This window comes from Oncorhynchus masou, chromosome 24, assembly GCF_036934945.1.
Source record: "Oncorhynchus masou masou isolate Uvic2021 chromosome 24, UVic_Omas_1.1, whole genome shotgun sequence".
In the NCBI taxonomy this organism is placed as follows: domain Eukaryota; kingdom Metazoa; phylum Chordata; class Actinopteri; order Salmoniformes; family Salmonidae; genus Oncorhynchus; species Oncorhynchus masou.
In genome coordinates, this window is record NC_088235.1 from 82234369 (window position 1) to 82247753 (window position 13385).

At 41.1% G+C, this 13385-nt stretch overlaps 1 protein-coding gene across 2 annotated transcripts; it reads left to right on the plus strand.

Annotated features, from left to right (window-relative positions):
• Positions 1–7415: 7415 nt before the first annotated feature.
• LOC135512822 (G-protein coupled receptor 55-like) lies at positions 7416–10200 on the plus strand. Of its 2 annotated transcripts, none has more exons than XM_064935242.1 (2): positions 7416–7752; positions 8036–10200. In XM_064935242.1, exon 2 carries the CDS (start codon positions 8041–8043, stop codon positions 8995–8997), a length of 957 nt encoding a protein of 318 aa, XP_064791314.1. In that variant the 5' UTR covers positions 7416–7752; positions 8036–8040; the 3' UTR covers positions 8998–10200. The 2 variants fall into 2 exon arrangements, with proteins under 2 accessions (XP_064791314.1, XP_064791315.1); XM_064935243.1 differs by having other exon boundaries at positions 7416–7675.
• The last annotated feature ends 3185 nt before the right edge of the window (positions 10201–13385 follow it).

Consider the following 13385-nt stretch of genomic DNA (forward strand, 5'->3'; position numbering starts at 1 on the left):
CAAATAAAATCATGTCAAATCACATATCTACAGTAGCTTTGATTGGACTGATCATGTCAACATCATACTTTCAAATCTTAGCTAGCCTCATCATGAATCAAGTCGACATTCTACTGGCAAATCCTTTTTAATCCTTGTCATATGAGGAGAAATAATGAAGAGATATTATAGATAAAATGTATTGGTGGAATCAGTGGCTAACTGCAAGCATTGCAAAGCAATCATTAGCCTTCTATACAGTGGAGTGGTGGTGTGATCTCAAGTCTAAGATTAAAGGTCTCTTTTCCTGGTTTAAAATGATACAAATTCAACATTTGTCATGCATAGGTGTAATAGGTGGCAGGGAAGTCAGGCGCAGGAGTGTCAAATAGAGTGTAAAATGGAGTCTTTTAATAAAGTTCACGGAGTATGCTCCATAACACTAAATGTACGTAAACAAACAAACATGGGTACGAGGACCCGACACGCACCTATACAACATCACACTACACTGACAATAAAACAATCTCTGAAAAAGACATGAGGGGAAACAGAGGGTTAAATACACAACAGGTAATGAATGGGATTGAAAACAGGTGTGTGGGAAGACAAGACAAAACCAATGGAAAATGAAAAAAGGATCAATGATGGCTAGAAGACCGGTGACGTCGAACGCCGAGCACCGCCCGAACAAGGAGAGGCAACGACTTCGGCAGAAGTCGTGACAACATTGGACATGCTGTCAATGAAGCATGACTTGTGCCGCACTCAAAAGATCTTAACTCTGAACTGCAAAATCTGACTTTAGTGAGTTCAAGACAGCTGGAAATTTGCCCACGAAGGACCGCGCGCCACCTTCCTGTTCAAGTGAGTACAACACAACAAGGTGAGTCCAAAAATGTATTGTATGCTGCTGCATAAATGATGCAATATGCAAGGGAGATATGTACACTGTAGCTAAGAAAGTAATACTAAGTGTGGGTTGTGTAGTAAGCTGTTAGTAGCCCATGTGCCTCACCCTAATCATTTAGCCTATTTTCACCTCTTAATTTCACCTACTGTTCTGACTTGGTGGTGCACATGTAGCCTGTAATCTGTTTTTGAGAAATGTAATCATCGAATATTGTAAGAGTTTGCATTGCCCTCTTTATCCTATGCTTCTGTCACGTGTGCGCCCTCTCCAGACCTCTAGGTCACCAGGCTGCTCGTTATGGCGCACACCTGTCACCATCATTACATGCATCTGTGTGTCATCAGACTCACCTGGACTCCATCACTTCCCTGAATACCTTCCCTATATATGTCAATCCCTTTTGTTCCTTCCCCAGGCGTTATTGTTTCTTATCTGTGTGCTGTTAGTGTTTCTTGTTTTGTATTATGTTCTATTAAAACACTCACTCCTTGAACTTGCTTCCTGACTCCCAGCGCACATCGTTGCAGCTTCTGACTTGGTGTACAGGGAGAATACTGTAAGAATGGTCCATGTTCTGAATTCTGTCGCTGTACATTTAAAAAGTGCGGAACAAATCGTTATATTGACTATGTCCATCCTAGCTCGCTCATTAATATCTTAATCGAAGTTACGGATTGCCTCTTATCTGCTTGTCGTCCCTTTATGCCATAGTTTGTATATCTCAATTGTCAGTAGAAACCACTATTGTTTAAGCAAGTCATCCATATCAGCTATATTTTTTAAAAGGCTGTATGAACTGGCATGCATCCCACATCTTGTTTTTCTTTTGCCACACAAGGATTTACATGCTAAAATCGCCACTGCCAACCTCACTCTGAATTGACTTTTACATACAGCTTGTGTAAGTTAGAGGAGTTAGTTTCAACTATTCAATGCTATTTAGGTTGTCTATGGAAATGAGAATGGAAGCTGATCAATATCTTAGTTTGTCTTTTTTAAATTTATTTAACCTTTGGTTTTAAACCCAGGAACAGTATAGTCAGGATAGTCACTTCTAGGTTAGACTACTGCAATGCTCTACTTTCCAGCTACCCAGATAAAGCACTAAATAAACGTCAGTTAGTGCTAAACATGGCTGCTAGAATCTTGACTTGAACCCAAAAAATGTATCATATTACTCCAGTGCTAGCCTCCCGACACTGGCTTCCTATTAAAAGACAAGGGCTGATTTCAAGGTTTTACTGCTAACCTACAAAGCATTACATGGGCTTGCTCCTACCTATCTTTCCTGCCGTACATACCTACACGTGAGCTACGGTCACAAGACGCAGGCCTCCTCCCTAGAATTTCTAAGCAAACAGCTGGAGGCAGGGCTTTCTCCAATAGAGCTCCATTTTTATGGAATGGTCTGCCTATCCATGTGAGAGATGCAGACTCGGTCTCAACCTTTAAGTCTTTATTGAAGACTCATCTCTTCAGTAGGTCCTATGATTGAGTGTAGTCTGGCCCAGGAGTGTGAAGGTGAACAGAAAAGCACTGGAAGCAACCAACCGCCCTTGCTGTCTCTGCCTTGCCGGTTCCTCTCTCCACTGAGATTCTCTGCCTAAAAACCTATTACAGGGGCTGAATCACTGGCTTACTGGTGCTCTACCATGCCGTCCCTAGGAGGGGTGCGTCACTTGAGTGGCTTGAGTCACTGACGTGATCTTTCTGTCCGGTTGACGCCGTTCTTCCTAGGTTCTGGCCTTTCTAGGGAGTTTTTCCTAGCCACCGTGCTTCTACACCTGCATTGCTTGCTGTTTGGGTTTTAGGCTGGGTTTCTGTATAGCACTTTGTGACATCAGCTGATGTAAGAAGGGCTTTATAAATAAATGTGATTGATTGATTGTACTGCAAGCATGCGCTGACCAACTGGCAAGTGTCTTCACTGACATTTTCAACCTCTCCCTGTCCAAGACTGTAACACCAACATGTTTTAAGCAGATCACCATAGTACCTGTGCCCAAGAACACTAAGGTAAAATGCCTAAATGACTACCGCCCCGTAGCACTCACATCTCTAGCCATGAAGTGCTTTGAAAGGTTGGTCATGCTCACATCAACACCATTATCCCAGAAACCCTAGACCCACTCCAAACTGCATACCGCCCCAACAGATCCACAGATGATGTAATCTCTATTGCACTCCACACTGCCTTTTCCCACCTGGACAAAAGGGACACCTTTGTGAGAATGCTATTCATTGACTACAACTCAGCGTCCAGTTCATCACTGGGGCCAAGCTTCCTGCCATCTAGGACCTCTATACCAGGCGGTGTCAGAGGAAGGCCCTAAATTTTTTCAAAGACTCCAGCCACCCTAGTCATAGACTGTTCTCTCTGCAACCGCACAACAAGCGGTACCAGAGCACCAAGTCTAGGTCCAAGAGGCTTCGAAACAGCTTCTACCCTCAAGCCATAAGACTCCTGAACACCTAATCAAATGGCTTCCCAGACTATTTGCATTGCCCCCCCCTTACCCCCTCTTTTACACCGCTGCTACTCTCTGTTGTTATCATCGATGCATAGTCACTTTAATAACTCTACCTTCATGTACATATTACCTCAACTAACCGGTGCCCCTGCACATTGACTCTGTACCGGTACCCCCTGTATATAGTCTCGCTACTGTTATTTTATTGCTGCTCTTTAATTACTTGTTACTTTTATTTCTTATTTTTATCCATATTTTTTAAAACTACATTGTTGGTTAGGGGCTCGTAAGTAAGCATTTCACTGTAAGGTCTACACCTGTTGTATTCGGCACATGTGACTAATAACATTTGATTTGATTTGATTTAGTCATGCCTGGCCTTGCAGTCATGAGTGAACAGGAAGTACAGGAGGGGTCTGAGCACACACCCTTGAGGGCCCCTCATGTTGAGGATCAGCATGGCAGATATGTTGTTACCTACCCTTACCACTATCTTAGTGATGAGTTTTGAGGGCACTATGGTATCGAACGCTGAGCTGTAGTCAATGAGATTGCATCATCTGTGGATCTGTTGGGGCGGTATGCAAATTGGAATTGGTCTTCGGTTTCTGCGATAATGGTGTTGATGTGAGCCATGACCAGCCTTTCAAAGCACTTCCTGGCTACAGATGTGAGTGCTATGGGTCAGAGTCATTTAGGGAGGTTACCTTAGTGTTCTTGGGCACAGGGACTATGGTGGTCTGCTTGAAACATGTTGGTATTACAGACTCAGTCAAGGACAGGTTGAAAATGTCAGTGAAGACACTTTCCAGTTGGTCAGCGCATGCTCGGAGTACATGGCCTGGTAATCTGTATGGCCCTGCGGCCTTGTGAATGTTGACCTTTTAAAAGGTCTTACTCACATCGGCTATGGAGATCGTGATCACACAGTCATCTGGAACAGCTGGTGCTCTCATGCATGTTTCAGTGTTACTTGCCTCGAAACAAGCATAGAAGTAATTTAGCTCATCTGATAGGCTCGTGTCACTGGGCAGCTCGCTACTGTGCTTCCTTTTGTAGTCTGTAATAGTTTGCAAGCCCTGCCACATCCGACGAGCGGTCTTAGTCCTGTATTGACGCTTTGCCTGTTTGATGGTTCGTCGGAGAGCATATTGGAATTTATTATAAGCTTCTGGGTTAGAGTCCCGCACCTTGAAAACGGCAGCTCTACCCTTTAGCTCAGTGCGGATGTTGCCTGTAATCCATGACTTCTTGTTGGGGTATGTATGTACAGTCACTGTGGGGAGGACGTCATCGATGCACTTATTGATGAAGCCAGTGACTGATGTGGTGTACTCCTCATTGGAACATATTCCTGTCTGTGCTAGCAAAACGGTCCTGTAGCTTAGCATCTGCTTCATCTGACCACTTTTTTATTGACAGAGTCACTGGTGTTCCCTGCTTTAGTTTTAGCTTGTAAGCAGGAATCAGGAGGATATAATTATGGTCAGATTTGCCAAATGGAGGGCGGGGAAAAGCTTGGTATGCGTCTCTGTGTGTGGAGTAAAGTTGGTCTAGAGTTTTTTTCCCCTCTGGTTGCACATTTAACAATCTGGTAGAAATGAGGTAAAACAGTTTAAAGTTTTAGTCTAGCATTGTCTTGCATTAGGAGGAACCCAGGGCCAACCGCACCAGCATATGGTCTCACAAGGGGTCTGAAGGATCTCATCTCGGTACCTAATGGCAGTCAGGCTACCTCTGGCGAGCACATGGAGGGCTGTGCGGCCCCCCCAAAGAAATGCCACCCCACACCATGACTGACGCACCGCCAAACCGGTCATGCTGGAGGATGTTGCAGCATAGACTCTGTCTCATGCTACCACGAGACTGAATGCACCGCCAGCATTCAAAAGTGACGAAAACATCAGCCAGGAAGCATAGGAACTGAGAAGTGGTCTGTGGTCACCACCTGCAGAACCACTCCTTTATTGGGGTTGTCTTGCTAATTGCCTATAATTTCCACCTGTTGTCTATTCCATTTGCACAACAGCATGTGAAATGTATTGTCAATCAGTGTTGCTTCCTAAGTGGACAGTTTGATTTCACAGAAGTGTGATTGACTTGGAGTTACATTGTGTCGTTTAAGTGTGTTGTGTTGTTTGAGCAGGGTACATAGACCACCACCTCTTGTCTTACCAGAGGCTGCAGTTCTATCCTGCCGAAAAAGCATAAAACCCACCAGCTGTGTGTTATTCATGTTATCATTCAGCCACGACTTGGTGAAACAAGTTATTACAGTATTTAATGTCCCGTTTGTAGTATATACGTGCTCGTACTTTGTCTATTTTGTTATCCAATGATTGTACGTTGGCTAATAGGACCGATGGTGAAGGCAGATTACCCACTCGCCGTCAGATCCTTACAAGGCACCCAGACCTACGTCCCCGATATCTCAGTCTCTTTCTCCTGCTAATGACGGGGATAAGGGTCTTGTTGGGTGTCTGAGGTAAATCCTTTGCATTCGACTCATTAAAGAAAACTTTTTCTTCCAGTACAGGGTGAATAATTGCTGTCATAATATCTAGAATCTCTTTTCAGTCATAAGAGACAGTGGCAGAAACATTATGTACAAAATAAGTTACAAATAACGTGAAAAAACACACACAATAGCACAATTGCTTAGGGGACCGTAAAACGGCAGCCATCTCCTCCGGCACCATCTCTTGTAAGTATTTCATGGTAAGGTGTTGTATTCGGTGTATGTGACAAATACAATTAATGTCAAAATGTGTTGACATGATAGGTCAGATGAATCAAACACAGTTTGTTTGCTAAGCAACATGTAGGTAGGCATCTGGATGGTAGACTTGTTCTCAATGAAGTGCATTATCCCTCATATACCAGTCGAAGTCACTGTTCAGTAAGGAATTATTGGACTGTGGCTTCACATTTTATTTAAATGTATCTCTTTATTTAGATTGATGGCATGACGTTAAAACGATGTTGATTCAAACATACCATTTTATTATCAACATTGAAACAAGGTCAAATAAAATATTTCTAATCAAATGTCATTTTTTATGTTTCTACTTGGAATTTTCAACGCAATTTCAACATATACATAGTTCTGATGATTATGTTGACATTATATTGCTGTAACAACCTGTTAGTCAGTCAAGTTTTACCCTAATTTCAATGTTTACAATGTTAGGCCTATGTGGTTTTAGCAGTGTTGGGGAGTAATAAACTACGTGTTGTTCAACTAGTAATTAAACTACATTTTGCAGTAGCTTGGTGGTAGTTTAATAAAATTCAAATCTAGGTAGTAGTTAATAACTTTTTTCCATGTAGTGGTGTACCTAACTATTGGAACTACATATTACTCTTTTTTTATATAAAATAAAATATGGGTGAAGTGCTTTCCTTTCGTTTTCGGCATCAGACCTGCCTAATTCTCACTTGAAACATAGTTTTTGTGTTTAATAGGTTAAATTACACATTCTGTTAACATACGACCCCAAAGTGATCTACTCTTGCAATTTATCGTCTATGACATTTCAGATTTACACATGATCATATTTCACAAAGTTGTTTTCATGAAGTGAAATACTTTTTCAAAGTAACTTTAGTTAAGAAAACTAAACATTTTCTTCAGGGTAGCTTTAGTGTAGCTTAACTTCTTCCAGTGTGAAGTAATTGGTAGCTTGGTAAACTATATTTTCAGAGTAGCTTCCCCAACACCGGATTTTAGAACGTGTAAATAGACATGTACATGCATAATGTAGCATATATTGTATTTATAAATCATGGACCACAGTTGTTTTGGAAACACTCCAGTTGACTTTGATAGATCATGCATCTTGTCACGTGTCTTTGTACATTCAACATTCAACACAGACTGAAAGACATTACAAGTGAATCTCCAAACCACGATGAGACACAAATGTTTCACCAACAGTCTAAATGTCCCAACCATTTACACAACAGACCATATAAAGGAAATAACATTGTCTTTAAGTAAAAAGTACTTCTCATATTGTGACTGTGTATAGTGAGGTGGTAATATAAAACAGAAAAAGATCGAAGCAATTTCAGAGCTTTTGGCTCTTCCTTATTGTTGAAATATTCTTAGGCTTTAATGTATTTCTGTCAAATTGTTAATCTCTGGTGATAGTATACCTATGCAGTTCTATACTTTGAAATGCAAATAGACTGCAGTCTATCAAACGCAACTTCCTTTTTTTGTTGTCAAGGGGAAACTGCTTGAAAGAAACGTCTAGCTTTTCACACAGTTTCAAGAAGGAGACAGTAAAAGTGGACTCTTAACTTACAGGTGAAAAACATCTGTATGCTTGGTGGCTGTCAATCAATTTAAAAAACTGCATTTGTCAGAGTTCCTCTCATTTTAAGGTAGGACATTTATTAACAGTCAGAACCAACAGAAAGAACAATGTGTTTTTAATTGAAGTGGGAGGTACAGACCAAGGGAAAACTGTTATAGTGTATGTCACGATTCTTAACCTCTGAACCATAAAACAGAAGTCAGCTCACTGATGTTGATTGTGACTTTTAGTAATACATGCTTGAAATAGTAACACATTACCAACTTCATAAGATCGTAAAGACCACAACTTTAGCCTTCATCAGTAAAACATCACAATATCATACTAACTGACCATGCTCTCCCCCATAGTGAGAATGATGTCCAACCATTCATATGGACCACACCTCTGTAAGACCAACATGTCGGAGGAGGTGAGGCTGTTCCAGAGGGTTGTGTACAGCCCCGTGTTTTTGCTGGGTCTGGCCCTGAACCTCTCTGCCCTGAGGGTGTTCTACCGTAAGAGAGCCAGCTTTACAGACACACACATCTACATGCTCAACCTGGCTGTGGCCGACTGTGCCCTCATCACCTTCCTGCCCTTCAGGATCTACCACACCTTCTTCAGCATTACCTCTCCTGGCCTCTGTGCTGTTCTGGTTCTCATTAATTTCACCAACATGTACGCTAGTATTTTCACTGTTACTGCTATCAGTGTTCAGAGATTCATCGCCATTCAGTTTCCCTTCCACTCCAGGAGAATGGGCTCCAAGAAGCAAGTGGCTGTTGTGGTGTGTGTGATGATATGGGTGACTATTGTGGTCCTATGTGTGATATTCAGGGAGCACAATAGACCTGAGCACAATCTGGCCTGCTTTGAGAGGGAATTCCATTTGTTTCCACTGGGCTACATTCTGTCTCTGGAGATACTGGGATATGTGGTTCCTCTTCTCACAATGCTGCTTTGTTCATGTCAGACGATCTGCACTCTGCTGGCCTACAAGGACATGCACTCATATAAGGACAACAGAAAAAGTATAAGAATAATATCAGCCAATTTGGTAGTCTTTTTCATCTGTTACACTCCTATCCATATGGCATTTTTCATGAAACTCTATGTTGCCTACAAAGTCCCCACTGACTGCCAACAGTATAATTTGATGCATAACTTTTATCATGTCTCAGAATGGATTGCCACAACAAACTGCTGTTTAGATGCTATTGGATATTTCTTCTTGGTAAAGGAGTTCCGCAAGGAACTGATCCCAGGGAAGACAGTGCAAAGAGAGAATCAAGACTCTCCAGAGAGAATTGCTCTCTCTAGAACCGAATAGGAATTGAGAGGAATTATCAGCTACTGTATATTCTGTTTTGGCCTAGTGAATGCTGTCACTTGAAAAATCATTCAAAATCTGATGGTTATACAGATATATGAATTATATACATATTTTCCAGCTATGTAGGTGTCTGGTGTCGTCTTTTTTGCACAACTGAAGGGTAGTTTATGTTAAAAACTGTTCTGTTTTACTGGACTTAACTTTTTGCAGGCTATTGTCTCCCCCCTTGTGTTCAGGCTGGTCATCACACCCTGCTTTATGCTGAAATACATTCACATTTATATTGAACGATAGATATTTACATGTTTAGATTGAATAATCAATATTGACATTGTTTATATTGGATAATGGATATTGACATGGCTTCTAAAATCAGAAAAAAATTATAAAAATGATATACAGTTGAAGTCAGAAGTTTACATACACTTAGGTTGGAGTCATTAAAACTTGTTTTTCAACCAAACTATAGTTCTTGCAATTCGGTTAGGACATCTACTTTGTGCATGGGACAAGTCATTTTTCCAACAATTGTTTACAGACAGTTTATTTCACTTATAATTCCCTGTATCACAATTCCAGTAGGTCAGAAGTTTACATACACTAAGTTGACTGTGCCTTTAAACAGCTTGGAGAATTCCAGAAAATTATGTTGTGGCTTTAGAAGCTTCTGATAGGCTAATTGACATAATTTGAGTCAATTGGAGGTGTACCTGTGAATGTATTTCAAGGCCTACCTTCAAACTCAGTTCCTCTTTGCTTGACATCAGGAATGGTCCAAAATTCACGCAACCTATTGTGGGAAGCTTGTGGAAGGCGACCTGAAACGTTTGACCCAAGTTAAACCACTTAAAGGCAATGCTACCAAATACTGATTGAGTGTATGTAAACTTCTGACCCACTGGAAATGTGATGAAAGAAATAAAAGCTGAAATAAATCACTCTCAACTATTATTCTGACATTTCACATTCTTAAAATGAAGTGGTGATCCTAACTGACCTAAGACAGGAATGTCAGGAATTGTGAAAAACCGAGTTTAAATGTATTTGGCTAAGGTGTATGTAAACTTCCGACTTCAACTACACTCATCATTGAAAGAGAGTCATGTACACTGAGTGAACAAAATGTTAATGTCACCTTCCTAATATTGAGTTGCACTGCTGAAAGTGCTCCACAGGGATGCTGGCCCATGTTAATTCCAATGCTTCCCACAGTTGTGTCAAGTTGGCTGGATGGACCATTTTTGATACACACAGGAAACTGTTGAGTGTGAAAAACCCCAGTGAAAAACCCAGCAGCGTTGCAGTTCTTGACACAAACCGGTGCACCTGGCTAGGGCGTCAAGAAATTTTGTCAGCCGGTGATTGTCAAGTAAATAACTGTCCCTCTCACGGTAATTGACTGCTAATTAACAAACATATTTAGCACCTCCTGGCTTCCACACATGACATTAGCCTACAAGCCACTGATGCAGACCTTTGGAACATTTACATTTTAAAAAGTCTAATAAATCTGTGTGATATACCATGCACCTTCACAATAAATCCATTATTTATTTTAGATAGATCTAAGGAAACATGATATGAAGAAAATGTTGTCTATTTCTGAAGAACAGAATAGCATACTCTGAGTTGTCCTTAAGTCAGGTCCTGATCTGGCTATGCCATATGGCTGTGGGCTACACTAGTTCATTAAGCAGACACGATTTGTTTAGAATTCCGTGGCATTTAAAAAAAAATGAATGTAAAAAAAAATATATATATATATTTTATAGTATGAGGAACAAAATTGAACAAAGCTGAATAAAATAGAAAGGATATTTTCTCCAAATGATTTGAGGGAGTGCGCACATGCGGGCGGCTATTTTGTGTTGAGTGGTTAACAAAGAAATAGGTACTCCTATATGCTAAATTTAGATGTATTATTTTAACTTTAGTTGTTCTACGTTGGGCAAATGTTAGGCTACATGTTTTGATTTTTAATACATTGTAAGGCTGCATGATGTGACTCTAATGATGATTTGAAACAGGTTGCTTGAAAGACATGAGCTCTACTTTGTTTTTTTTTGCGCAGGCTGTACACACATCAGTCTCTCACTCACAATTTGACAACCACTTGGTAATGCCTCGAATTTCCCGGCGGCATTCCCTTTGTGTGGCCATGATGCACCCTAAAAAAATCCATGCCTTTTGCAGACAGTGGCGTTGTTCCCATCTCCCTGAGTGCTGCATACTCCGAAGCACCTATCACTCACATGGCTCTCCATCAGGAGATCGGCTCTTTCTCACAGGCTACAAGTGAAGACAGACACTTCAGGGATGCAACTCGGCATGTCCTTATCCAATTCCGAGGCGCATATTGAAGATATTAGAAGAACTGTCCACATTTACTTTTCGTCAGCCAACAAGAGGAGTAGGCCTAACAAAAGCACTAGCCTATGTCAATCTACTGTCCCTCATAGTACAAAAGTTGACCTATTCTATTCACCTATTCTATTCTGTGCGAGAAATAAATATTCCAACAAGTAGTCTGGGACAGTTGTGGGATGCAATAGATCCCAAATGAATACAACAACTAGCATCAAAAAAACGTTTTTACGCATTGAGGCCGAAGCAACAGATCAGAACATTTACTTTAAAATGTTAATGAACTATTTGGCTATTTTTTCACATTATAAGCGCAGCAATGCGCACACTGTAGTAGGCTATAAGCACAATGTAACGGTTGTCTTGGGAAGAAGGAGAGGACCAAAGCGCAGCGTGGTTAGTGTTCATCTTTTTAATAAGAAACTGAACACTTCAAAAATACAAAACAACAAAGTGACAACTGAAACAGTTCTCTGGTGCAGACACACAAAGACTGAAAATAACCACCCACAAAACACAAAGGAAAACCGGCCACCTAAATATGGTTCTCAATCAGGGACAACGATAGACTGCCTCTGATTGAGAACCATATCAGGCCAAACACAGAAATAGAAAATATAGAAAAACTAACATAGAGTGCCCACCCCAACTCACGCCCTGACCATACTAAATAAAGACAAAACAAAGGAATACAGGTCAGAACGTGACACACAAATGTTTCATTACTGGGAAAACACTATTAACAAAAGTGACCACAAATAAGATTATGCATGTAATGCTTTTATTCTAAAGGTGCGTTTCTATGGTGAAAATGATCTTCCCCAAACTTGAAACTCACCCACTGCTTGTATGCCAGTTAGACTCTACACCCCTTGTAGAGCGAATTAATGTGCTTAATTTTAGTAATTCTTTTGGCAATGTCCACACTTATATTGATTGTGTAATTCTATAGTCCTTTACTGGATGTGTTGTTGTCAAGCTTACTGTACATCTGTCCGGCCCTCTGTGCTTAATTGTCTGTGTTGGTGCCTGAAAGCAAACAGATAGAGCATTAAACAGAATGACCTTTTCCTCCTCTCTCTCAGAGGTGCCTGATAAATATGTCAGATAGATGGGCCTCAAATTGCACACTGTGTCTTGTATCATGTTCATGATGTTAACACCATTCAGCCCTGTAATGAATGCAAAAAGACAAGGTGTGGCTGGAATCTGAATACACAGAACAGGGCTGTGAAGCTGTGAGTTAGCCTGCAGTGAGCTCAGCTATGGGTCAACCTGACAGTGTCCGCTGGGCTGGCATTGGTCCAATCCATTAATGAATCAGATTCATCACACGAATGTGCCCCTGGCTCAGCTGATTGATTTTAAGATGTATGATAACGTGATGGCCAGCAAGGGCTGTGGTGGCAGAGGGAGGGAGGACTCCAGCTCCAGGACTCCAGGGCTCCAGCTCCACACTGCAGCACCAGGGGCTGAGGACCCATAAAGCAGCACCAGGGAATGGGTGGCTCTGACAGGCCTCACAGCCCCTTTACCTGTCAACAGATGTGTTACTGTCTTATACACTCCCCTGAGAGAGATGTGCTCATATCATTAATACTGACAAAGCTATTTAAGTTTATTTCTATTATTCATTCTGATGCTTTTCGTTGGTAATCCTCAGAATTGTCAACAATGGTATTACTCATGTTGGCAAAGTGGAGGACCACACCGGACTGCCATGGCATACGAAGAGGTATGGTCCAGGCCTTATTTTATGGCTGTCAAAGGCCGTTGATGGAACAACACCACCATCTGCTGGACAGGGGGGGTATTTTCAGACAACACCATAGCTACAAAGAGAAGTGTACTAATGTATTTGACACAAGTTTAACACTTTTTGGTTACTACATGATTCCATGTGTTATTTCATAGTTTTGATGTCTTCAGTATTATTCTATAAACTGTATATATACATATATCCTTGAGGAGGAGAATAAATAGGCAAAATAACTGGAGTAAAAGAAGATACAAGAAGATAG